Here is a 26244-nt window from a genome sequence, read left to right as displayed (position 1 = left end):
CTGTGGGAATTAAGCTGGGATGCATAAAACAAAGAAGTTATAAAACGTCTGGTAGTGCAAATAAAAGCAGTTTTTTTCTTGAATAAACGCGCCTTTTAGTGCCGATGTGGAACCACTTAAAAATGCGAAAACCGAATCGATGATCCTATCCTGTATTCACCTGGCCCTCAAGTGTTCCACCCTTCTCCTCCTCATCCAAGTATTATTATTCCGTTCTCGTTCTATTTTATTTTATTTTTTTCATTCTGCTCAAATAATCGAGCAACTTTTCTCTGGGCTTCTTCCGATGGGGGAAAATTCATTTCCAATTAAGGCTGATATCGACGAGATTTATCGGCCTATTAATTAGAAACGCTCTCTCCGAACTTACTTCCATATTCGTTCACTGCTTATCAGAGTAAATGAAAACTTTTTAGTATTAAATAATAAACTCGTTTATCCATTGCTTTCCTTTCTATAACTTTAGATTTACTGGACTTTTACTTCAACAAATTTTCAGAAAACTTATTTAAATAAAAAAAAAATGTATTTTCCAACAAATATATAATATTAAAGTAGAATCTGTAGTAAATCAAACTCATAAATAAAAATGCAAAAATTCAAAGTTATATATACATTGAAGGCAATTAGATAAATATATAATATAACGCATACTAAAAGATCTCGTTATTGATGAGAACTGCTGAAACAGAGGCGTTTTCCTTGGAAAATATCGAGCGTTCGTATGCAATAATCTTAATGAAAGCGCGATTTCTGCATGCGAATCAAGCCAATCCTCATCCAGACGTAAATTAGTCTAATGGTTAAGGGATTTCGAGGTCGGTGCGCTTTATATAATTAAAAGGCATATAGGATTCCTTATTGACTTTTGCCTATTAACATATTCCATATTTATTTTTAGATCAATCGATCGTCCACTTGCAGATCTCTTTTTTGTAAACAAATAAGGAGACGTACGTCTCTTATAGTATTTTTAATCAAAATCACGTTTGGCGACTCGAGCGTCCCAGAAAGCAAATTGGAAACGTCCGGAATGCTCCAGAAATGAAGTCAGTCGAAGTAAAAAAAGAGAAGCGAATTACTCTCTTGATAATGGCCAGCAATCGGTCACACAAATCTACTTTGATATGCGTGCTCAAAAAGTAATCAATGTTGCAGTTAAAGCGTATTCATGAAATGGTTGCCTAATTTGGACCATTTTTTTGAATGTCGTATAATTTTATTCACAATCTGTTCATCAATGTGAACATTGAGGAAATTTAAGATCAGGGTTGACATTAATTGGATAATCTTTCCCGGTAGATTCATACCATTATGATGATTAGATTTTAATTTGTTGGTTGGCTGTCGTCTTGTAGGTTAACTTCAGTAGTATATTGATGCTCTGTGATTCCACTATTTCCTTTCACTGTGAATCTGCTGCTCTCCTTAACACTGTCATTGTCCATCGACTTGGCTGAAGGTCCATATGCTGGAACTCATTCATTTCACCGAAAGGGCTCACAAAGGGCCTGGCTGGACCAGTATTTGAACCGGCGCCCACTAGATCGTATTAGTCGCCTCTAATTTGGACGATTTGAACAATATTTTTTATTTTATTTATAATATTTTAAAAAAATATGTGGGATGAACAAATGTTACTGTTTTTATCATAAAAAATATTAAAATTGATATTTCAAAAATACAATGGTAAAAACGTAAACATTTAATAAATGATTATCGGTCAAAGCAAGAAAACCACAAAAAACAGTATTTGTTTAAACATTTGGATCTTCATTTTTTCTGCAATTTAAGTGGACTTATTTATTAAATTAAGCAAATTCGATAAATAATTCAACATATTTTACATCACTACATAATTTTTAAGAAATATGTCTCTTTGATTTAAGACATCATTTTCCTATACAGGTCAAATTATGATCTAACATATGCTCTGGTCCAAATTAGGAAACTTTTACACAATTATTAGTTAACGACATTTATTACCAATTACTTAGGAAATGTATGAAATAAATGTATTAATTTGCTGTACAATACATACATTTACAAATTGGTGCAATTCGATTCTATGAATATTACTGTTATTTCCTATCAATTTAGTTTAATGAAAATTATAAGAAGCAAATGCATTTCCAAAATATAATTACTGTTATCGGCAAAGTAAATCTTCGTTATTCCATTCGTTACACATACTCTTATTATATATATACAAATATTGCAAAGTGCAAAAATAAACTGGTAAGATGAATGTGTTTATGTTTATAGAAAATATATTGAGAATTTTCCTAGATTGAGTACTTAGTAATGTGACTCGAAATCTTTAATAAATTTCGTACTTTAAGAGATCGATGTCATCTACAAAGTGGATTTTGTATCTATTTCAAATAAATAGATTTCCAAACATAACTTACGTATTTTCGTCATGAACGAAAACATCAGTTATCCTTTCTAAAATGTAAAGTGAAGAATGCACTGTCAATCTGAATTGTTTATAACTTAAAAAGCTAAGACGTTTTTTTTTTCTTAGCAATTTCAAAAATTTCAAATCATTCTAATAAAAGTTGACTTGCAGGAAGTTTTACGATCAACGACGTAAAACATATTCCGTTTAATATTCGATTATATAATGCATCACACATGCATTCATATTTGACATGTTTCCCCAGTTTTTATTTGTTTATTTCTAAACGCAGCCAACGTTTTACGAGCGACATTAAAACGGTGCACTTTTACGACGACTACGTGCATCATCTGCCTGGTAGAAAATTTCGGTTGGGTTGAAAACAATGAATCGCCGAAGTGTGCGATCTCAGAAGAAATAATGGGGGTATACACAGGGTGCAGAATCTCTCCCAGATAACAGTTCTATAAGCAATCGATTCGTAGTCACCATGACTACGGCTGGATGTTTGTACCGCCAAAATGGACCCCACGATATTCTGGTTCCTCCACCCTGTACGCAGTTTACACACATTCTTTATTTCCAATCCACCGGAGTTTTCATTCATAATTCTTCAATTAAATACGAGTTAGCGGAAAATATGTTCCATGTATAAATAAATGTAAGCCGTCGATTAATTTGTGTACGACGTGTGCTCGAAATCGCTATAAGTTTTCGCTCAGATCTTCGTGATTTATCGTCTTCCGCGAATGAACGAAAAAAAAAATAGAAAGAAAACTCTTGTTATTGCAGCTATTATAGTTCCCATCAAACTTGGATTAAATGAATCACTTTTCTTTGGACACAATATTTATGTGTTCCACCGCAATAAATTATTTCGTATTTATGTTTGAGCAAAATTAGATACGAGCCCTTCACTTTTTTTTTATACCCTGATGTTACAAAGACTTGGGTGTATCATAAATAAAGCTATTTATTATCTAAATTAAAAAGAGATGCAAATGAAATTATGCAAAAAAAAAAAGATTATGCGAGAGTACAGCATGAATAATTACGTTTACAATTTTAAAGTTATCTACGAACCACGGTTTGTGTTTAAAAAGAAAAATTTGTTAGTAAAATTACATTTTATATTTTTTTTTTTAAAACTTTTTTTGAATAATAATAATTTGTTGGACAGATACAAGAATATAGATTGAAAATAAATATAAATGTTATGAAAAAACATAAATTTATAAGAAATATTCTAAAATAATAACATTAATAATCTGACCAAAGGATCGACTTTGATGAAGAAGATAAATTTAATAATATAAGAAAATAGATGCAATATATATAAAAATACAAGAATTATCTGAAAAAGAAATAAATATATACATCTGAGGACTACGAGAACTCCAATTTAGATATATTAGGTATTAGAAAAGGGTTAAATATACCACTTAAATTTGGGATGGATGTTTGGGTTTCGAGAAATAGAGAATCTAGAGGATTATTAGGATGTCGCAATTTGGTGAGGTTACGAAAAGTGTTTTTAGGACTGGATTTCGGTATTGGGAAAGAAGGGTGAATCAACAAAAGAAGATGGGAAGGCAAGTTGATTTATATTTGTAAGTGTGATAATGGGTGAATTGGAGTTCCTTGTCTTAACTGCTTGGAGTGGGAGTTGAAATTTAGCTTTGAATCTAGGAAGATTTCTAGATTCTAAGATTTATTACTGAGGGCGATGAGAATATAGTAGGTTTTGGGAGAAGAGGGCGAGTAGTGAACAAGGAGTTTTGTACAGGATTTGTAGGTTATGTATCGTTATACAAATCACAACAAAAAAGGTTATGTAATAAGGGAACAGAAGTGAGCCTTATGGGAGACCCTGAAGCAACGAAAATGAACTTGAAAAGGAATTGCGGATCTTAACTTTAAGGGATTTAAATAACTTATTTGTTTGACTTATTTAATAATAATATTAATTGTAACATAAAGCTATAAAAAAAAATGAAAGTATATCATAGATAATTGCGTTTGAAATTTGAAAGTTATTCAGAAACTACAGTTAAAAAGTATATGAATAAAATTTCGTTTTATTCATATACTTTTATTTACTACAAAATCCACTGTTTTAACATAAAATAAGTAAATTTTAGATTCAAATGTACAAGAAAAATATGCTAGATTATGTCATTAATAACTACGTTTACTTTTGAACTTATTCAGAAACTGTATATGGGTAACATTGCATTATATACTTATATTTTCAAATAACTTATTTCTTTGATTTATTTTGATCTTTTTACATCAAAGCGTTTGGCTTTAAGTATGTAACTTTCATAAACCAATTTGATCTTGTTTAAAGTTAAAAAAATCGTGTAAAAATAAAATCAAATACTGTAGAATTCCGATTATTTCAAGTCAATTGCAATTCATTTTACTGTACTCATAAGAAGTATTTTCAAGTTTTATCCCTCAAGAGTATTAATAATTATCATTTATTGCGTAAATAAAATATAAGTAATAAAATTAAATAATATTATTTTTATATTTTTTCATGAAATATAATTTAATAAAAATTAAATTTATTTTAATAAATCATAAATACATACACAAAAGAAATAACATAATATTGGGTGAAGAAAAAAGTTCTGATTTTCTTTTTATTTACTAAAATCTATCATATAGAATACATATTGAGCAATAACTTTGTTAAATATCGTTTGTTGAAAGTTTATGACCCGGCGCATCCACGTTAATATTATTGATTATTATATAATTACATAATCAATTAAATAAAATACTGCACTTTTTCATTTTGTATTTTTAGATAGAATTTAATTAATTATTATATTTGAATACAATAAATATGATAATAGAACAGCTATATTCTTTGTTAAATTACATCTTTGAAAAGTATGTAGCCCGGCGTATCCACCATTAGTTTTATAGTAATTTTTTCCAAGCTTTTTGTTTCCCAGTGATTCTACAGTGGATCCACATCCAGTGAATCTATTCATTCGTAAAGTATTACACATTTTTAATCTAGTTTATTTAAATAATCGTCAGTTTTAGCCCACAGAGGGCTAAACATATTTATTGAAAATATTGATTTCATTAAGTTGTAAATAAACAAAAACCCTTTCATTGCTAATAATAAAAACATGAATATATTTATTACTTGTATTAAATTTTGTGATCAATTATTTTTTTGTGTGTTATAATGATTTATTAATAATATGTATTTATTGTTTCAGATACTGAGTTCGTGTACAGGGACAGATACGGCGGGATAACGCTGTACAATGCTGAAAACTTGACGACGGAAGTGCTAGTAACGAACATTACGTTTGTGAGTAGAATTGGGGGAATTTATTCTGTCGTTTTACTAGTTTCAAGATAAATTGCGTAAAGTTAGGTGGCAGCGTGTCGCCAAATTACCGTACAACCCTTACCCGAAACAAAGTTTCACAAAACTAGCTTTTTCAGCACGAAGAAGAAACATACACACCTTTCTGATTTATAGAGAAGATTAACGCGATTATATATAAATAACGTTACGCAATTCGTTTTTGTATACACTTATTTCAATTTGAATGTTTTGAACGTATCCACGAGTAAAGCAGACAGACACTGCTGTTCGGATCAATTCCAGAGCGCTTTTCGAATCTGACTTCTAGAAACAAATCCACTAGAAACAAATCCCCATGTAATAACGAGTCCACTTGGCTTCAAAGAAAAGCACATTGATACTACAGAACCGGATTTCCTACTTGACAGTTTATTTTTAATGATGCTTCTTACTGTATATTTAAATATTTTTTTAAATGAAATATAACAATCAATATAATTATATTTATTTTAATTATTTCATAAAATAATGTAATATATCAAAGGCATTTTCTTAAGATTTAACTACTCGCGCCTGTGTAAAAAGTACACCAATTTTCTAAGAAATGATACCACATCTATATTCTATTTTTCTATGACACTTAACTTAACCTATGCCCAAAGTGTTTACTAAATGCCGGTGCAATATTGTGTTGATTGCGGCACAAAGAAGTTGTTTTTGTGCATGTTCTTTCTTGCTCTCCAGTGTGGGTGTATAAGCAGATGATGTCGATACCTCCACTCACGCTTATATACAGAGTAATGACGACAATTCTCATTCAGAAATTATTATATTAATGTATGCAAAAAAGCATTAGTTAACATGAAAAAGTTTTTTCTTGTCGTAATACAATCATTTATGCACTTCGTCTGGCAATAATACATGTGGTGTAGCGAGTAGTTAATGGTTAAACGAAAGGAAATTTTTGTAGTTGGATTTTATTACTATTAATAATATTTCAATTAAATAAATGTATTGGCTACGTTTTGGCTGAGATCTTTATACCTAAATATTATTTATATTTTTCAGTAAATATAATTATTTAGATGAGGGCGCAAAGACTGTGGCCCATAGTTTATTTATAGTTGATGGAATGTTTTTCTTATTTTATCTGCAATTTGTTAATACATTTATCTTCAATTTTCAGCAGCACAGAAATTTCTTTAATTGCATTTTATTATTATCTAATTGCTAATCGATAACAATTTGAATGAAAAAAAGAAAGATTTATTTTTTTATTTGGTTATTATTATTATATGCACATACTCTGAGAATTTGGTTTATTATTTATGTAATACAAATTATAAATTACTTGAGCAGGAAGGCCAACTGTTTATTTATTTAATTATTAATATATATTTGACAACATGCGACATACATATATTTCAAGTGTACCAACATAATAGTGTACAAATTTGTTGGTAAACATGACAAAAATATATGTCTCATAGTGACGATCAGGGTTTCCCCAACTATGTTCCGCGAATGTTAATAGATATTTTTACTAGGAATAAAATAATTACTACATAAATAATGAATATTTTTTCTTATATTTTTTCATAAATTTATTGATTATGTATTATTACCTATCATACAAAATAGACAAAGTGTGAAGATTTCAGAATTTTTGAAGTATTCCGTTGCAGGAAAGGTTTGGGAAACACTGGTGTTTGAAATGTATAAAATATATATTATAACTTATGTTGCTTCTAATTTCAGAGACAATACAACGCCATTGATTTTAAAATATCGAACGACTTGAAATACGTGCTTCTTGTGACGGACGTCATCGTAATCCACGAGCACAGCAGACTTGCCAGATATTATATTTACGAAAGGGCGACAAGGTAATTACGCATTTCATATAAAAAAAATTGAGCAATCCGATTTTTTTTATTGTCGCGGGTTTTGTGACTCCCGAATGCAATTACAATTCAAAGAGAATTTTCAAATTCGACCGAAAACAACGCAATTCGCAACAAAATTTCCATGTTTTTTTATGTGTATTTCTATCATTTTTCTATTGCTAAAATTGCTCCGGGAATACCAATGTCGTTTCTTTGAACAACCTGAATTTGAATTGTATGGAAATTACATAATTGCATTTCTGGTGATAGCTACTATTGGAACTACTTGCATGATTCCGTATTGTAATACTAAGTTATTTCAGTTTTAAAAGGCCTTTATCGCCGTTCGAGCTAGATGAGAGTGCGCCCCATCTGCAGTACGCCACTTGGTCGCCGGATGGAAGGTCTGTGGTCTTTGTCTACGAGAACGATATCTATTACAAGCCGAGGATCCAGAAGGATTTGGTATGCAGGATAACTATGGACGGAGATGCCGATGTAAGGAACGGCGTTCCCGATTGGCTATATGAGACAGAGATCCTGCATACCGGACACACTGTGTGGTTTTCACCGGATGGCATGTACCTTCTTTATCTGACCATAAACAACTCGCTGGTCGGCGATTACAAATATCCTTGGTACGACAGCAGGAATCCTGCCGCTAAGTATCCTAAGATCAAGAATCTTAAATATCCCAAGGTTAGTTCTGACTTTACAAAATTAATTGAACCACATAACATATTTTTAAGATTAATAAATCTACAACTGTATTTAATATCTATTATATTTAATGTAAATGTTATACATTAAAATCAAGTCTATGAAAATTTAAATTTCTTTCAAGATCAAACTTCAATCAGTTTCATTTGTTGGAAATCTTTGAAATTTTGTCCATTCAATTATTAATGTAATCAACTTAGCAAAAACACATTTCTTTAGCAGTTAATTCCAAATCAAATATTTCTAGAATGTTGTGTTAAACTTATTCATTATAAAAACATATTAAATTTCCAAGCAATCATTAAATATTTAGGTTTAAACCCTGTCAAAATACGCAAGTAACTTGATTGTATCATTGTATCAGCAATTTTCATGTTGTCCACGTAGCGCTTTAATGCGCTTAAATTTATTATCCGGCAGCTAAACTGAACTCGCCTCTACTGTAAACGTATTAACCGCCTTCAATTATTCTCGAAAACCTGTATACAAAGCATTTTGCTGAACAGGAATTTGCATTAAAAGCTTCTTTTCAAAACCGTGCGTGTATCCACGTAATGGATAAATCTGCGCTCCGGAAATACGTCTCCATTCAACGCGTCCATCTATACGGCAATTGGAGATGGACTATTCGGTGTAACTTGAAACTGGAGTAGTCCTAGTGGAATAAGTCTATAGAGGACATCACCCCAAAACTTCTCGATACAGAAGGCTTCTTCCAAGTTAATGTTCTCGTTTTATTTTTTTCGTTGATTGAATTAGATTGGAAGTAATATTAGTTCAGTTTATCGAGGGGATTAAAGCGAAAAAGCGTGGAGATAGGGCGGAATGCGACGGACTGTACGGTATTAAGGGCTCAATAATCGTCCATCATGTGTGCGATCAAATCTCGTTTCGTGTTATATTCGAGCGGAACAATTGCTGGCGTATAATAATCCAAGGCTTGCTGCAATTTTTTTTTTCTAATTGAAATCATTAATTGTGGTTTTGGTAAATCGTTCGAATGTTTTAACAATTCATTATACAGATGTTATTAATATGTTGCAGGTGGAGACAAGAAATCCGGATGTATCTGTGTGGATGGTGAATTTGACTACACCCAAGTTCCTCTTCCCCGTGCAACTGAGACCAACGAACAGTGTCGAACCGGGAAGTTACTTGACCAGCGCCAAATTCTACAACGATCATCAAGTCTCTGTTGTTTGGTTGAATAGGAGACAGAACATATCGGTTGTATTAAATTGCAGATCGCAAAATAATTACAACTGCACGAACGTGAGTACATCTTGTGGAAATGCTTTTGAGTCATCCTTTCGGTGAATAATTGTGTCGTGAAGCTTTTCATATTTCCATGCGACACCATTATGGGCATTTATCATTTTTACAACAAAAATATGAATACATCTTTTCAAACATCGTTAAATTATGACAACTCTTATATATTTATACATAAAAGAAGATCCTCATTTAAAATAAATTTGTTCGAAATAAACTTTATATTAAATGTATGCAGTTACCTCTTTTATAACAGGAATAATACATAATACGGGACTAACTTAGAATTAATGGAAAAAAACAAAGACGATTTTTAAGAGTAAATAATATTTTTTTTAAATATGTTCGATAGTTCCATGTCGAGAGGGCAGTTTGTGAAACTTCGCCGGAATTATTGGAGGGTTGTGGATGGACTGAGCCGATATTCCATCCTATATTTTCCACGAACGGTCTTCGAGCGTTGATCAGATGTCCAGTGAAAGACGGAGAAAATGGGGATTACATGCACGTGTGTCAGCTGCAATCACGTAACGTGGTACCTTTGACGCACGGAGCTTTCGAAGTCACGCGGATCCTAGCGTGGGATGAAGAGAATCACCTTATGTAAGGGACTTGAAATCATTAAACTGTAATAATTATTTATTCTTTTATTTTGTTGTTGCAGTTATGCAATCGCGACAAACGAGGAGAATCCAGGCGTGAGACACCTATTCAAAATTGGAGACACGAATTCTACCCAAGCATGGACCTGCATGACATGCCAACCGAAGATCGACCTGAACATGACGATGTTCGAGGATCTGACGAACGAAACCCTCCTAAACGACACGATGTTCATGATTTACCGGTGCGATTACAATAACATTATCTTCAGCAGCAACTACAGGTACTACGTGCATGAGTGCTTAGGGCCGAACGTGCCCGTCGTCTTCCTAGTGGAAACTTCCACGAATTACCGTCTCATAGTGCTAGACGCCGCTTCCAGTTTGCGTAACAAGGTGCGCAACCTTTCGATGCCAAAGATAAAGAAGTTCCAAGTGGACATCGACGAAAGGGGCGCTTACAAAGCGCAAGTGAAGCTGCACCTGCCCCCTGTGCTGAGGGAATACGAGGATGTCGCATTCCCTTTGATACTTATCATGTGAGTAGCTGCGGAAAGCCGACTTCGAGCAGTGTCAAGAGCATCCTCTTTGTTTCAAGTGATTCCAAACCGGGAACACAATCGGTCTCAGAGAAGTGGGAAGTGTCCTGGCCTTGGTACCTAGCCAGCACCAGAAACTACATCGTCGCGCAGATAGACGTACGCGGCTCCGGCTTCCAAGGGGAGAAAATGCGACGGCAAATTTACAACAAGTATTTACTGATTAATGAACTTATACAAAAAAAAAAATCAATTCATTTTCATTTATCTCCTTGTTTTCCAGCGTTGGCCAAACGGAGGTGACAGATCAATTGGCTGTGTTAACCTACTTGCGGGATAACTTTAAAAAATTCATAGACCGCGAGAAAGTCTGCACGATTGGATCCGGATACGGCGGCTATGTTTCTGCAATGTTAATGCTCGAGGACATCCACGAAGTGGTGAATTGTTCAGTGAGCATCTCGCCCATAACGAACTGGCTCTACTACAGTTAGTTTCAAAAGAATAATGAAAAACTGCTATATTACAATAACAACCCTTCCCTTAGATTCGTACTTTGCCGAACGCTATTTGGGATATCCCTCGGAGCATTTCATTCAATACCAAAGGGCAGATCTAACAAAGAGAGCCGGAAATTTGGATGGACGAAGGTATATGCTTGTACATGGCACAGCCGACACCACGGTCAATCCACAGCATTCCATGATGTTCTCAAAAGCGATGATCGATCAAGGCGTCATGTTTCAGCAATTAGTGAGTTCAACATATCTTTATAAATATTTAAACACATTGCATGGCTTTTGTTTGCATGTTATTATTAACTCTATTTCACAACAATTAGAATTGAATCTCTAAAAATTACTATTTTTGATACAAAATAATTTTGTAAAAAGTAATGTTCTTCTACAACCTTTCGGAAATTCCATGGAACGTTTGTTATTAGATCCATTTTATATTTAGCTGCTAATTGCATTGGAAGCATCGAAAATTGAGTTGTCTAAGTTGCGTCATTCGCGAAACGTAAGAACATCACATAATTCCATTGTTCCCCGAACCCTCTTCACTGCGCACTCAGCAAAGCCTTTCAGTTTCACCATGTTTCCATTATAATAATACCCATTAACAGAATTTGCACTGAACAATCCATTTGCATAATAGTTTCTATTCGTATCTTAGTTTTAACAGTACTTACTGAATTTCATTTCAATATTTCTTATATTTATATTAATCTAAATAAGTATAGCTTCTAACCTACGTCTTAAAGCACTTATTTTTCAGTTTGTTTGAGCTACAGCTGAAAGATATTTAGTTTAACATATAATATGAAATGAAAATTAGATAATAATAAGAATTGCTTCGAGAACGTTTATATGGAAAATGCAATTTCATATATAAATACTGAAATAATTGGCTTTAATTTAGGAACGAACGCACATCAAATTTCATTGCAACAACGCAGTAAATCATAAAACGTTTACGACCGCATTTCATTATTTCTGCTTTCATTCGAACTATTTACATTATTTGTATTATGCATTTACTCTGAAACTCAACGTATTTTCCTTGAAATGTAGATTCCGTTCTGCTCTTTTTCACTTTTTTTTTTTGAATTATCATAGCTTACACAAAATCATAATCCTGTAAATTTTTGGTCCCATAATTACTTTATTTCATGAAATTTACATCAAATCCATCCTATTCGAACAGAGTTTTTGGCGACACAATTTTAATGAAACTAAGAACAACAAGCTGTTTATTACACGATGCAAATTTTGTGAAACTGGACCGTCTTTTTTCCAGGTTTATCCCGACGAGAAAGCGAAATTCTCGCGAAACTCGATGTTGCATCTAATGCAACAATTAGATCAGTTCTTTATTGACAGTTTCGGATTATCCCGCGACGACTGGGATTACTTTTTGGCATAATATAAATTTTAACAATTAAAACGAAAAGCATACTTCATTTCAATAAATATTTTTTACATCGAAGTTTGTCAATTTAAAAACAATTACATAATAAGATTTTACCACTCTGGCTGATAGTCCTTAAAGTTACATCGAATTACTTTCATATACAAGTAGAATATATCACGTAATAATAACTAATCAAAAGAAAAATATTACTAATATTAACATGATTAATGGCAGTTAAACTATTGATTATCAGTCAAGAAATGTGAAACCTTAATTATAATATTAAATGAAAAAAAAAACTAAATATTTCATAGTAAACGAATTAAATAATATTTTAAATAAACGTTTTTTTTTCCTAATATTTATTAGTTTTTAAGTTATTGTGTACTGTACATATGAGATGAGCATTTATAGTTTGGTGTTGTGTTCACTAGTTGATGTACCTCCAAATAGTCGTTCGTTGTTTTGTATCTGTGTTTTTCAGGTGTACCCGGATGAAAATCACGTATTTAGTAAAAAATCTCTGATACATCTCTACAAACAAATCGACCTGTTCTTTAACGACAGTTTCGGACCGGCAGTGGAGGACTGGCAGGACGAAACCGATTTTTTTATACAGTAAAAACGGACATCCTCCTCACGAAGAAAGAATCAAGAGAGAGAGACCTTGCATTCGGTATCTACATGGATACATATATATATTTTATTAGTATGACCGTAATTATGAAAAGAAGAAATTTTGTAATCATATCAAAAACGTGACAAACTATATGGAATTATTAAAGGTTCGTAGTTTAAGTAGATTGAAATGCTATTTATATTTATATATCTATATATATATTTGGAAGGGATCGAACTATTATCGTTGTTTTCTAATGCGATTTAGACTAGGTACAAAGGTTCAAAAAACAAAAGGAAATACACATAGACCAATCGAAGAAGGAGATATTTAAAACATTCCATGTAATTTAAACAAGAAAGTAAGAGAAATAAAAGTTATATTTATAAATATAGCGGAAAACTTCGAGTCAAGCGATATCTTTAGGAAAAGGTGAAGAAATGATGTAATCTCTAAATGTTATTATTTTATCGATGAGCGTATTTCTATTGGAATTTAGTGTAATTGAAATATATTGAATGTGAAAAAAAAAATTAAATAAATAAATAAATAAAAACGTCCAATTATCCATTTTGCTGAATATCATTCGAATTGCAAACATTTTCGACGCATTGTTTTAGATGTTCTCTCACTAATTTATATTGTATCCTTGATGTCTTTGATCTGTTGAAAAGTTTGCCGTTTCGAATCGTCTATAAAAAAATATATGTATATATGTGCCTGACCTTAGCTTTATTGTTGATGAGAGTTTATAAAATTGTACTGTATAGAATCGTATTGTTCCCGATAATTTTTTACATGTCCCCCCGAAACCCGATGATACCTAATTTGTAATTGTAATTTTTGTTCCTTTGGTCGCCTCGTGGTTATATTTATCATCGATGATGAAGAACAAATTTGATTATTGTAATACAATTGTTAATGTTATTTGTATGATGTACTGATATTTGAATGTGACACCAAAGCCAAAAAAAAAGTATAATAAAATTAATTAATTAATATTCCACGAAAATATTTATTTTACCTTTATTAAAATGTAAGTATAGAGAGAATATTGCAGCATAAAAAAAACATTGGTAATTTTGCTTACATTTCCATTAGTGTTTCCCATGAGAGAAGCCAGACAACTTTTCTGTACTTTTTATAAAACTCGGTCTCTGGAGATATTAGTGCAGATGAAGCTCGTGATTTCGTTGCTTGATACTCATCTTAATACAAGAACCATACGTTTTGCTAGAAAATATCGTAACATCACTTTTTAATTATCTTTGCATGTGAACCTATTTAATTAATCTTCAACTATTCTATTTCTTTTATATTCATTTGCATCCCTAATTGTAGAAGAATAAGAAATATTAACATAAACTCCAAAATATCTTATTTTACCTGTAAAAATATTGTCTCCAAAAGATCATTTTAATATATAGATATCCTCTATACTAGTGATATTCAATCATAATACACCTGACAGTCGTCCTCTTACGTGTTTGATGTATGACTTGGAGCCGTAGTAGCAGATTGTCAAACATTATGTAACAAGACAAACATAACAAAACTAGTAATATTATAATTTATATTGAATTTTTACCGAAGATAAGCATATTTCTGAATAGTACTGTCAATGTTGTACTTTGTATTATGATATTCAACCGATGAACCGCATCAGACAGATTTGTTGTGATAGATTCTTAAGTTTTAAAGATCATTAATTCAATTATTTTCTAAATAAAAGTCCAATTCATATATTTAATTACAAATTCAAGAATGCTGTAAAATAAAAACAAAAAAGTTGAACCAACAAATTAATAACTTATACTACAAGCTGGCGCAAAATTAACATCATAATTTGAATTGGCTGCTGTTTTCATCAAAAGTTTATTGGCGATTTCTTCTTCAATGTTATCTTTCAAGACTTTCAAGGTTCGTGGTTTGTTGTAGTAAACACGAGATTTTAAAAAGTCTGGTGTTCTTAAATTTGGCGATCTGGACAGCCAATTCAAATCTCCAAAACGTGAGATCACTCGACCTGGAAATTGGTTTCTCAAAATCTCCATAGTTTCTACGTTCTTGAGGTGTGTATCGCTCCATGGCTTGTTGACAACTAATTCACTATATATCTACATCATAAATCTCAAAGCAGTGACATTTGGCGCCATCTGCAAAAATGGCAGCCAATTCAAATGATGACATTACTTTTGCGCCACCTTGTATATATTTTGAACTCAACATGAAGTAGTTAAGGTGTAATATGTAATGAGTAAAAAAATAAAAATAAACACAACTAACCCAAAGTTGTGTACAATGGGTGAAACTATCAGTTTTAGTTTAGGAACCCCAATGTTAACATAAATTTGGTGTTCATTCATTTTTTAAATTTTTGAACTTATGACTTTTGTATTTGATTGTATAGCATAGTCAAATTATTCTTTTAAATCCTGACCGTATTTTCAAATTGACAAACATGAAGACCAAGACAAGAATCGAAAACTGGCGAAATTGTGCAAAGCACAGACTAAATGAGTAATATGAATTATATCGTTTGATGACTTGAATCATCAAATAGAAATATTTTGTTTTGTTTCAAATAAAAGAGATTTATATCAATTTTATTTATTGATTTAAATCTCTCCGGCCCTATTTCTACCCCTTTCGGGTTTAACAGACACCACAAATTTTTGTTGATTTTTCGGAATTGAACCAACCACCTTTCTTATCAGATTTTCGTGATACAGGCGACCAAAATAGAAATATTTTTCAATATTTTCTGTTCTTAACCATAAGCTTTACATATAATTTTCCTGAGTACGGTCCTGCAGATTGTAATAGTATCTAACTTCAGTCGTATACGGATATGCAATATGGCGGTTTGACAGTGACGTTTGTGTGTTTTGTGTTTACATAATTGTGTTATACATTTTTTTTTGGTCGTCCGGGTTTCTTAAAAAAAAGAGAAGAAAAGAAAGCAAAGCAGACAATGTCCGAAAGAGCAACCGAAAAAAGGAACCAGTTTTACTTACAACTGCAATATGTGATATAATATTAAAAACGGGTAGCTTTATCATATATTATCATCATCATCATCGTTTTGTGACAATTCCTTATCAACCAGCAATTATTGTGATAAGTGTTGGGATAGAAGAAACAGAGGATCTGATGTAAATGAATGTGAAGATCACTATGATATTAACTTAAAGTGGTTCTAAACATTGTCTAGTTAGGTGCTGAGGAATATTAAACTGTTGTCTGCAAACTTTAGGTTTATAATTCAATATGCAGTTATTGGTTAGTGCCTGATCTTCATAAAACAAATATTGTGAGTATTAATTGTGTGCTCAACTCAGCTGTTGTCATTGACATTTATGAGAGTGTAATTATGTGACCCACATTCTTTGTGTAACAGATAACATTCCATAGCTCAATGTCAGAGCTCATCATTGTAGGTCACTTTTTCTCAAATATTTATTGGGGAAAGTGGAAGCCAGATGTTTCCACTAAACCGTTTTTTTTTTAACAATATTATATCATCTTTATTTTCGTGTTGCAGGGAGATTTTAATATGCTGAATGTGGTTATATTTTGTAGATGATGTTGCCTTCATTGATATCGCCATGGGGACACCTGGCGATAAAATCACAATTAACGAGTTGAATAACATAGCAGAGGAAAGCCAATCCGAGAAACCAAATGAGATGACAGTTGCGGATCACTTGCAACCGCAATTTCCAATCCTCTATAACTATTATGTGGACAGCAAAGCGCAGAAGTCGATCGCGTCAACGCCGGAGCCGGTCTTGACGAAGGATGAACCGAACTACGATGAGCCTGGACCGTCGGGTTTGCAAACGCCTAAGAAAGGAACGAAGGTTAACACGAAGAGACTAAAGAAAATACAGGGTACTAAGAAGCAGTTTGCTTGTCCTATTTGTCAGAAAACTTTCCAAAATTCCAATAAACTTTCCAAGCACCAGCAGATCCACGGCACCAGCTCGCCTTTCAAATGCGAACACTGCAAAAAGTCGTTTACGTCGAAATTCAAATTGGTCCGGCACGTCCTCATACATTCGGATCGAAAACCATTCAGCTGTTCTATCTGCGAGCGCACTTTCCATCGCAAAGACCATCTGAAGAATCACATCAAGATACACAGTCCGTGCAAGAAGGTGCACGTGTGCGAGAAGAGCGACTGCAAAAAGGAGTACACCTCATCGCTGAGCTACAAGAAACATCTCGCGCTGCACGCCGCCGAAGAGGGTAAGTTGGATTGCCAAATCTGCCAGAAGTCCTTCAAGACTAAAGACGAGGTGCTATACCATTTGAAAATCCACGCGGGCAGTCGCACTGTGAAAAACCCAGACGAGAAGAAGTTCTCGTGCGATTATTGCCAGCGCAAGTTCTTCACACGTAAAGACGTCCGGCGACATCTGGTTGTTCACACAGGAAAGCGCGACTTCCTCTGCCAGTTCTGCCCTCAGCGTTTCGGACGTAAAGATCACCTCGTTCGGCACATCAAGAAATCGCACATGAGACTGAACGCGGAGGAGACCCTCGTCAAGGAGGAAGACAGCCTCCTACCCAAAGAGGAGGAAGACCACGAGGAACCGCAAACGTCCGAACAAATTGTAATAAAAACCGAAGAGGAATCGAATCCGGAGACGACGACGTTTCCCACGAATCTGGACCTCGAGTCGCTGTTCCCGTTGCTGGAGCAGTCTTCCACGCCGTCATTCTTACCTCAAGATCAAGATACAAGTACTCAGGGAGAACTCACCGATCTCGGTAGTGAAATTCTCGACGAGATCACCGATCCCGACACATCCGGTCCGATCTTCGACGACACATTCATCGATCTTCTCGAGCAGGAGCCGCGCGAGAATCTTCCATTACCTGCCTTCAGTCAAACCTTCCACAATCCACCACCAAAATAACATATGCAGTATTCGTTTACAACATTATTTTTTTATAAAAACCTATAAGGTAAAGAGTTCTACGGGCAAAAGTGATCCAAAGAGATGAAATTTATAGTCATTATTTCTTAACAAGAGATAGGATTGAATTGTTAGCTGCTTCATTTATTTAAATTATCTAAGTTTATCTATGGTTCTGAACCATAACAATCTATTACGTTTTTTAAGACGTACATTTTTTTTTATATATATTATATGTTTAATTCGGCCCCGCGCATTATTTTAGTTACGTCGCTCGGGCCAATGCTTTAAAAAGTTGCGTTTTTTGATCCAACGTGTTGTTAAATCTTTTAAGTTTATTTGTTTAAATTTTATTTGTTTTTTTATACATATATAAATTTCGAAAGAAAAAAAATAGGAAACGCGCATCTATACTGTTCCAACAGGTATCCATATTACTTGCATATATTCATTCAATTACATCAAATGTTGATGGTTTTTATATGATACTTGACGCATCAGTTTAAACGCCTCCTAATGCTTGGTGCTACTAACAACATCCACTTGTTACATTGTTCAAAAAAAAAAAAGCTTTAATACATACAAATTCCATAATGAAAATCGAATCGCGTATAAACTATGGCCTTGTTTCTCTTGTTGAATAATATACTTTTTAAAAATCACTTAACTAAAGTACAAAACACAACAATAAGAGATGTTAAATACCTAATGATGTGCGAACGATGATGAAAAGGAAAACAGTAACGTCGAATCGGAAACCATTCCCAAAAATTAATTCAAAAAGCACACTTATTTTCTTACGCTTTCTGCATGGAAAAGAAAGGAAATCTGTCGATGGCGCGGTTGTGCTTTTGATTTATTTATATCTACCTCATTGCAACAATCATTGCTGTATAACAGCTAGTCATAGTTCTTAAGATTTCAAAGCAAATACAAATATAATATATTTAATGAAGAGAGATAATGTTATTTTATTATTATTATATATATATATAAATCATATAGATTTGCTATAACTAACGTTTTCGAAGGAAATAAAAACAATATATTTTTTGTAAATAAAACTATTGTATTATATAACTATTATCTATATTTAATATGAGCATATCTATAATATATTTTTTTATATTAATTAACGAGAGACGGAATAGTATTATTGAAGTTCACATTTTATATAAAACATATTTTTAGGTGAATTTACACAACACAAACACACACACATAAGCCTTCCTGAAAACGGTTCAAATATGAAACAAAAGAAATATTTACAAACAGGTTTAATTCAATCATTTACTTGTTCACTAAACATATATATAAGTATTTTTTTAATAGGCGAAAGTTCTGGTATATTTCTTCAATCATTATAACTAATGCAAGCAACCACATATTTTGTAAATATTTCTCCACGTCAATTGTTGTCAATTCATTGTGATAGTAATGGTAATAATAATAATAGAAAGAAAAAAGCTTTTTGTTCCGAATGTTTGTTGAGAAGTTCATAAATACTAAACTGTTTAATTTATTGTGTCTGTATTTTTATTATATACTAATTCGAAGGTTGTATATACGTGCACCTTTTTGCAAAGTTTAGCGTAGGACAGCTTTAATTTATCGTATGAATATTTTCTCGATATTATTGTCTTTAGTTTTCAATAAAGAGAAGACTTTTATACTCGACATTCTAATTGTATTTTTTTCGAATCAGCCAATAAATATATTTTACCTATTACAAAATAGAATCTCGAGGAATAGGCGTAACGAATTGCATAGAAACGTAAGTAAAAACAACTTTATTTCTACATTAAGAGAAATAACCGGATGACAACAACACAGTTCAATCGCTCTTCTTTTTGATAATCTGCTCGGATGGATCCGCCTTTCCAAACGTGACGTAATAGAAGCACAGCCAAGTCGAGACGAAAATCATTGTGATCATGTTGTACAACCAGTTTCCGTAGATTTCGGAATCGACGATGCTGTAAACCATGGCTTGACGCGAAGCGCCCAAAGCTCTGTAAAAGACTTCTTCGAGGGAATCGTTAGGGAATGCAGTGAATGTGAAAACAGCGATGCAAACGTTAAACACCACGAAAGGGTGCATCATCAACCATAAGACCCTTTGTACTATTCGGCAAGAGCTGAAACGGGATGAACTTTAATTTATTCAAATCAAAGAAGAATTGTAGACGTACCCGCATCTGGTGGGATTGATTAGAAGCGTAGCTGGAGCATAAATCGCCGCCAGAAACATAGCTATGGATATATTGTACATTGCCAGACAAATTAGCGCCGTTCCAACTTCTAATAATGCAATTATATTTAAGAAGGACATGCTTTTGTAGGCGGGTTTGCGTCTTATGCAAAGCGGGAACAACACTCCAAGAAGCGAGACAGCTGCAAATGTTCCGTAAATGCTTGTCTCTGTAGAATACCCGTAGGTCGCTCCAACGTGCGACATGTACTTCGGTAAATCCCTCAAGGCGAAGCCCACAACGTGTGAAAGGACGTAGACTAAAGAAACGTGTCCTAGACCCACGTGTTTATCGTTTGGCGGCTTCTCACTTTCCACCTCGAACTTCTGTTCCCAATCCCCCTGCGTTAATGCCGCATGCTTCATCTCGAGTTCCTTAACAACATCATCGCTTAACTGATTCTTTGCATCACCACCAGCTTGTTTTTCGTCTGTTTTATTATTGTTATGAAGCTGACACCATTTAGCGTAAGCTTTGATCATAAAAGTCGCAGCCAACAAACAAATAGCCGGAATGTACAGTCCTACAATCCTTATATTAAGAAACGAATACTTCACAAATAATAATAATCTCACCGATTGAAATGTATCTATCAGTTGCCGATAATAGGTAGAAGAAAAAACTCTGATGGAAACGTTCCAAAAGATTGTTCAAACTCCTAAACGTGCCTTCTAAAATACGCGCAATCGTGTAGAAACCTGCCCTGTTAGATTTAGGATTAGGTAATGAAAATCCTTCCAATGTGACAGCTTGTATTCCGAATCGATAGAACAATCCGTGATTTCCGTTCGGCACCTATTCAAATAACATTCATTCAATTTGCTCGATTCAATTGATGACGCAAATACGTACACCAGTAGCTTGCGTAACAACCATACTCATCATGGTTTGAAAAGCGTAGATCCAATCCCTCCACAAACTCTTCAACCTCTTGGCTAAACGATTCTTAAACGTTAAGGAAAGTCCTTCTTTTAAAGCCATTTTACCGGACAGGTTGAAAAGATCCAAATTGGGCAATTGGCCATTCAAGCCCTCGATCTTTATATCAATTTGCCCTAAAAAAATTCATCATTAATTTCATAACATATTTAAATGGTGGATGTTATACCAATTTCAGGCTCGTGTATTTCCAAATTGATAGCAGCTTGGATTGATCCAGCCCTGCCTTTCATATCACCAGAAATCAAAACATCCTTCTTGCCACAGGTAACTCCATGGTAGGCCTCCAACCAAGCCTGCATTCCTAGTTGTTCATGCTCAGTGACTAGGAAAATAATATCTTTAGCCCAATATTTTTCCTCTGGAAATTAAAATCAATATAAATACCATTCATTGGTTAGAAGTAGTTGAAACACTCACTGACTGCAAATTTGGCGAAAGCCAACATAATTGCTATTGAAGATGCAGTGGGTGCATGCACACTAACTGGAGGTCTATAAGGCACACTAAGTACAAGAGCTTCAGTGCTTGCTGCACGAGGAGCTCTAATTATTGCATAAACATTTTTCCCTGTGAATTTCTTAAACAAAAAAAATAATTCCAAATCCAATTACAAAAAAAAATTAATATTTTACCTGTGAAGCTCCTAAAGGATAATTTAAAGAAAAATTATGTGTATATGTATCTAATCCAAGCTGCCTAAATTTAGCTAGTAACCAAGGATATGGTATAGAATCATCGTACTTTTTCATTTCATGCTTGAGCTCATCGAAGTAGTTCATTGCCATGGTATTGTCCATGAACTCTGATCGAACTAAACCTGGTAACAATGCATTCTCTGAGAAGTAGGTGCTGCTATTGATTTGCGAACTTGCCAGTGCACAGAAGTAAACAATCCCCACAGTATAGAGCAACACACATAATTTAGCGTAATACTTGAGAAGTAATTTAATGAGCTTCCCCTGGCCAGCACTTGGGTCAGTTAACAGGCCCATACTTATTGATATTTACTCAATTACTCATAGGGCGTAAATATAACCTAAAACTGTAAGAGAGGTGTCGACTTTAAACATAAACATTGAGAATACATTTGCAAATGAAAACTTACCTTAATTACTAATTAAGATTGTTTTGTAATTGTTTCTTTGGTTCAATTGATTTTTGGTATTCTATTAACGATCTTATTTACGTTTACTAATACTGCCGGGAATGGGATTGTCAAAAACCAAACAAACGAAAATCTTCTACCAACTTCATATATGATATTAATCTTATTAAATTAAAACAATTGCATTTCTTGGCTTCTTTGTTTCGTAGACATTAATTATAGTTTATTAATTATTTCTTTTAACTTTGGCACCAAGATTTGAATAGTTTTAGTAAATACTTACTGCTTCAAGGGATATTTTCTCTTAATTATAAAGGGCGCCGTGGCTTAGTTGGTTAAAGCGCCTGTCTAGTAAACAGGAGATCGGGAGTTCGAATCTCCCCGGGGCCTAATCCTAAATTGGATTAAATTTTTTTTAGATGTTTTGATATTAACTTGAATTATATTAAGTATTAATTATGTTAAAATTCGACTTAATTATACCATGTTTGCTATATGATCATGTATATCTCTGTTTGTGTTTTTCAAAACTTAATTTGAAGTTTAAGATAATTGAATTTGAATGCATAATGATGCAGGGTATCAAATTACAACTTTGAAACTAAATCTTAATTATGAGCTGATAATACCTAAACTATTGAAATATGATGACTTTGTTTAATTAAGGGCTAAGTATTTCGACTCGAATTGTAAATTGATTAATTTGTAAATCTACAGTAAGTAAAGCAGATAATGAATATTAAGGAATTGTAGAGGTTTAATTAACGATTGCTATTTAGAATATATAATTTGATGTATTATTGTAGTACGTTATAGCTTAAAAATAGAATTACAAAAAAATCTCCTTAAATTAGTGCACGTTTAACGGATATATCATGAATTATCGAAGGTCCTTCCAAAGTTTTGTAGCTGCAGGATGGGCGACGTTTCCGGTTGCCCGGTTTCCGGGTAGTCGTTGTACGAGGGTAAACATTGAGCGCTGGTCAAGGCTGGTACCATGGATGGAGGCAACGTCGAAGGCATCGGAACCACTGCAGGAACCATCTGCGAAGACACGTTTGGACCTCCACTTTGATTCCCGTAATTAAAGAACCTGTTGTAGCAATGATTCCTACTAGATTAGACGCAATCATCAGATGTGTATTCTAGATGTAACTTACCATAATCTGTCACCTAAGAAAATCGGACGTGGAGTCAAGATGCCCATGGAACTGTAGTACTGTTGAGCTAGAATCTCTATATCGTTGGTATACTTCCTCTTCCACTTTGTGCGGCGATTTTGAAACCATATTTTGATCTAAAGAAAAAAAAATTTAATAGATTGCTTGATACAAGTGAAATTATGAAAATACTCACTTGCGTTTCGGTTAGCTTCAATGACTTCGATAGTTGACACCGTTTGGCGACTGAAAGATATTTGTTGCGCTCGAACTCTGCTTCCAAGGATTTTATTTGGGCCGCTGTAAACGCGGTCCTGGGTCTCTTCTTCCTGTCATCGTCGGATTTGGAATCTGGAAGAGTTAATACTTGTTAAGTGTTTGAAGTGCGGGACTTTAATTTGCCGTGTTACGAAAGCCGCGGGAATTATAAGAGCGCGGAACGACGACGACGACGACGACGCTGGGCGTGTTTGTGTTCCCCAAAGAGACGCTAATTTGCGACAGAATTAGATTTTAAACTGGTAACGATGCGAGCGTTGAAAAATGACTCCTCGAGATAAACAAGAAACAAGATTCAAAAAAGAAAGAAAATTAAAAAAAAAGAAGAGAGAGGAGAAAGAAGCATGAGTGAGTTGCGGAGAGCGGAAGATCTTTCTCTCTCCGTTTTTAAATATATATATGTATGTATGTGGATGCGTGTATGCTTGGAACCTCTTTAGTGGATTGTATTTTTGGGGCTAAAGTCGTTTGACGACGATTAGAGGCGGATAGATGACATTAATTTCAGTTATAAATGACACTATGGAATGGCGTGGCAGTAAATTAAAATGCTTTTGCTCCAACGACGCCCATCTCGATGCGATTTTAAGTACACACAAACCCAACAAAATACGACCTCGTAATTGGGTGATTTACGTTTTTGGCTTCGTTTTATTTTATACCTCATTTTTATTCAGTAAACCTTTAAAAATTTGTATTTTCTTAATCTATTCTTTTCGAAAAAGTAAAATACTATTTTGATCGGCACCTCAGATACGTATAATAAATAGATTTTGAAACAGCCATGTTACCGATTTTTTTCAAACATTGGGAGCTATCCGGAAATCATCCCTAAAGTCGCCAATGAAGGGGCCCTCAATCAGTTGAATTCACCACTTCGCTCATAATTTTTATCCATAATTTTTTTTCACAATATATTTCTTTATTTATTGTGGGCCCCATTCCATATTTACACCCGGGGCCTCAAAATCCAAAAATAGGATCATCTGTACTTAACTTTTTCTAGACAAAAAAGATTCAACTTATATTGAGAATTTATTATACAATTTATAAGAATAAAAACTTTTGAAGAAATGTTGAAGATGCAAGATTTTCAGAAAATCAAAGTACAAAATCTATATTTGAACCCATTTTTGTTATGAACAGATATGGGAATATGTTTTGAAAAGAATTAATAACTAAACTCTTGAAATATGAGAAGTCTCATTAAGTCAAAGTCGCGTTTAAAGTAATTTACATGACTGTTCTAGAGTATAATAGATTGTTACAAAACACACGTTTCAATGTAATGAAAGAAATGATTCTAGTTGAATCACAAGGATAATAATACTCTATTGCAAAAAATGTATATATTTGATGTGAAATTGTTACGACACTGGTAAAATGTGTTTGAACAGAAGCAATAGGTGAATGTTTGAAATGTGAGAAGTCTCGTTAAGATGAAGATGCGTTTGGAGAAGAGATAGTGACGGTGCGAGTATAGCAGTGGTTTTCGGTCTGTCCTGAAAAATCGTCGACGTTTATCATTTTAAATGGGGCGCGCGGTTTCGTGTAAAAGGAGTATAATTAATTCGGCGCTGCCGAAGAAGTAGCGGGGAAGCCACTAAAAATAAACGGAAACTCATTAAATATTATCCGCAGACAAATTCGAAGATTCCAAGCGTGCTAAAGAGATGAAGAGAGACGAACACAGAGTGAGCAGAGTATAGACGTCCTTTAACACATACCCTCCCGTTTAAAGAATGCATCCGCGTACGTGTGTGTGTTTGTATATAAATGTGTGTGTGTATATAAATGACATACATGTGTATGTGCGCGCATATATCAACGGCTAATTGACAGGGCTGGTCTCCAAAGACAAAGTGACACTAAACGCTGTCTAATTACCGGGTTTCGGTTGCGGGGCGAGGAGCATCCGCCGAAGCAGGATTCGATCGCGACTCAGGCACGCGAATCTATTTTATTCTGTAATTAACACGTCTGCAAAGAGCGGACGCTTCGAATACCGAAAATCGTTCTCTAATTTATAAATATACCATGTGGAGTGTCAAACAAATGCGGACAAGATACCCTTTTTATTATTGTTGTTGATATTATTTTTAAAATTCTGAAACATATCCTATTACATAGCGAAATATATGTTTAAATCAGAGGTTCCCAAACTTGTTTGTGTCGTAGACCCCTTGCCATGTTTTTCGGTTTTGGGAGGACCTGATATTGATTTTTTGTAAATTTCTAACTGTAGTGAAGTTTAGTGTTAAAAACTTAAAGTAAAAACACATGTTAAGTTT

The 26244-nt window shown here is 33.7% G+C and overlaps 4 protein-coding genes and 1 non-coding gene across 6 annotated transcripts in view; 3 read left to right on the top strand and 2 right to left on the bottom strand.

Annotated features, from left to right (window-relative positions):
- Nucleotides 1-14253, top strand: part of LOC108562605 (inactive dipeptidyl peptidase 10) — a 74088-nt gene extending 59835 nt beyond the window's left edge. For both annotated transcript variants that reach the window (XM_017921008.1, XM_017921007.1), the window contains 10 exons: nucleotides 5644-5738; nucleotides 7497-7624; nucleotides 7948-8323; nucleotides 9389-9616; nucleotides 9969-10219; nucleotides 10281-10757; nucleotides 10817-10969; nucleotides 11041-11246; nucleotides 11305-11510; nucleotides 13156-14253. In XM_017921008.1, the coding sequence (XP_017776497.1) occupies nucleotides 5644-5738; nucleotides 7497-7624; nucleotides 7948-8323; nucleotides 9389-9616; nucleotides 9969-10219; nucleotides 10281-10757; nucleotides 10817-10969; nucleotides 11041-11246; nucleotides 11305-11510; nucleotides 13156-13293 (2258 nt within the window). In that variant the 3' untranslated portion in view covers nucleotides 13294-14253. The remainder of the gene's footprint in view (nucleotides 1-5643; nucleotides 5739-7496; nucleotides 7625-7947; nucleotides 8324-9388; nucleotides 9617-9968; nucleotides 10220-10280; nucleotides 10758-10816; nucleotides 10970-11040; nucleotides 11247-11304; nucleotides 11511-13155) is intronic.
- A 1890-nt stretch (nucleotides 14254-16143) lies between these two features.
- Nucleotides 16144-19253, top strand: LOC108562613 (zinc finger protein PLAG1-like). Its single transcript, XM_017921021.1, has 2 exons — nucleotides 16144-16603; nucleotides 16873-19253. The coding sequence occupies exon 2, from the start codon at nucleotides 16899-16901 to the stop codon at nucleotides 18213-18215; it is 1317 nt and encodes a 438-aa protein (XP_017776510.1). The 5' UTR covers nucleotides 16144-16603; nucleotides 16873-16898; the 3' UTR covers nucleotides 18216-19253.
- A 734-nt stretch (nucleotides 19254-19987) lies between these two features.
- On the bottom strand, nucleotides 19988-22664 carry LOC108562614 (glycosylphosphatidylinositol anchor attachment 1 protein). Its single transcript, XM_017921022.1, has 8 exons — nucleotides 22515-22664; nucleotides 22042-22451; nucleotides 21827-21986; nucleotides 21576-21767; nucleotides 21320-21522; nucleotides 21043-21262; nucleotides 20408-20990; nucleotides 19988-20353 (listed from the first exon to the last, which is right to left on the bottom strand). Exons 2-8 carry the CDS (start codon nucleotides 22399-22401, stop codon nucleotides 20050-20052), a joined length of 2022 nt encoding a protein of 673 aa, XP_017776511.1. The 5' UTR covers nucleotides 22402-22451; nucleotides 22515-22664; the 3' UTR covers nucleotides 19988-20049.
- Nucleotides 22665-22830: 166 nt separating this feature from the next.
- On the top strand, nucleotides 22831-22904 carry Trnat-agu. The gene has a single exon. It is a non-coding gene; the product is annotated as a tRNA-Thr (tRNA).
- A 456-nt stretch (nucleotides 22905-23360) lies between these two features.
- Nucleotides 23361-26244, bottom strand: part of LOC108562594 (homeobox protein ceh-30) — a 10298-nt gene continuing 7414 nt past the window's right edge. Inside the window, exons 2-4 of the mRNA XM_017920995.1 lie at nucleotides 23871-24025; nucleotides 23675-23811; nucleotides 23361-23607 (exon numbers count right to left, since the gene is read on the bottom strand). Of these exons, the coding sequence (XP_017776484.1) occupies nucleotides 23388-23607; nucleotides 23675-23811; nucleotides 23871-24025 (512 nt within the window). The 3' untranslated portion in view covers nucleotides 23361-23387. The remainder of the gene's footprint in view (nucleotides 23608-23674; nucleotides 23812-23870; nucleotides 24026-26244) is intronic.

This window comes from Nicrophorus vespilloides, unplaced genomic scaffold (assembly GCF_001412225.1).
Source record: "Nicrophorus vespilloides isolate i.1.1-1 unplaced genomic scaffold, Nicve_v1.0, whole genome shotgun sequence".
In the NCBI taxonomy this organism is placed as follows: domain Eukaryota; kingdom Metazoa; phylum Arthropoda; class Insecta; order Coleoptera; family Silphidae; genus Nicrophorus; species Nicrophorus vespilloides.
This window is presented reverse-complemented; position numbering and strand designations above follow the sequence as displayed.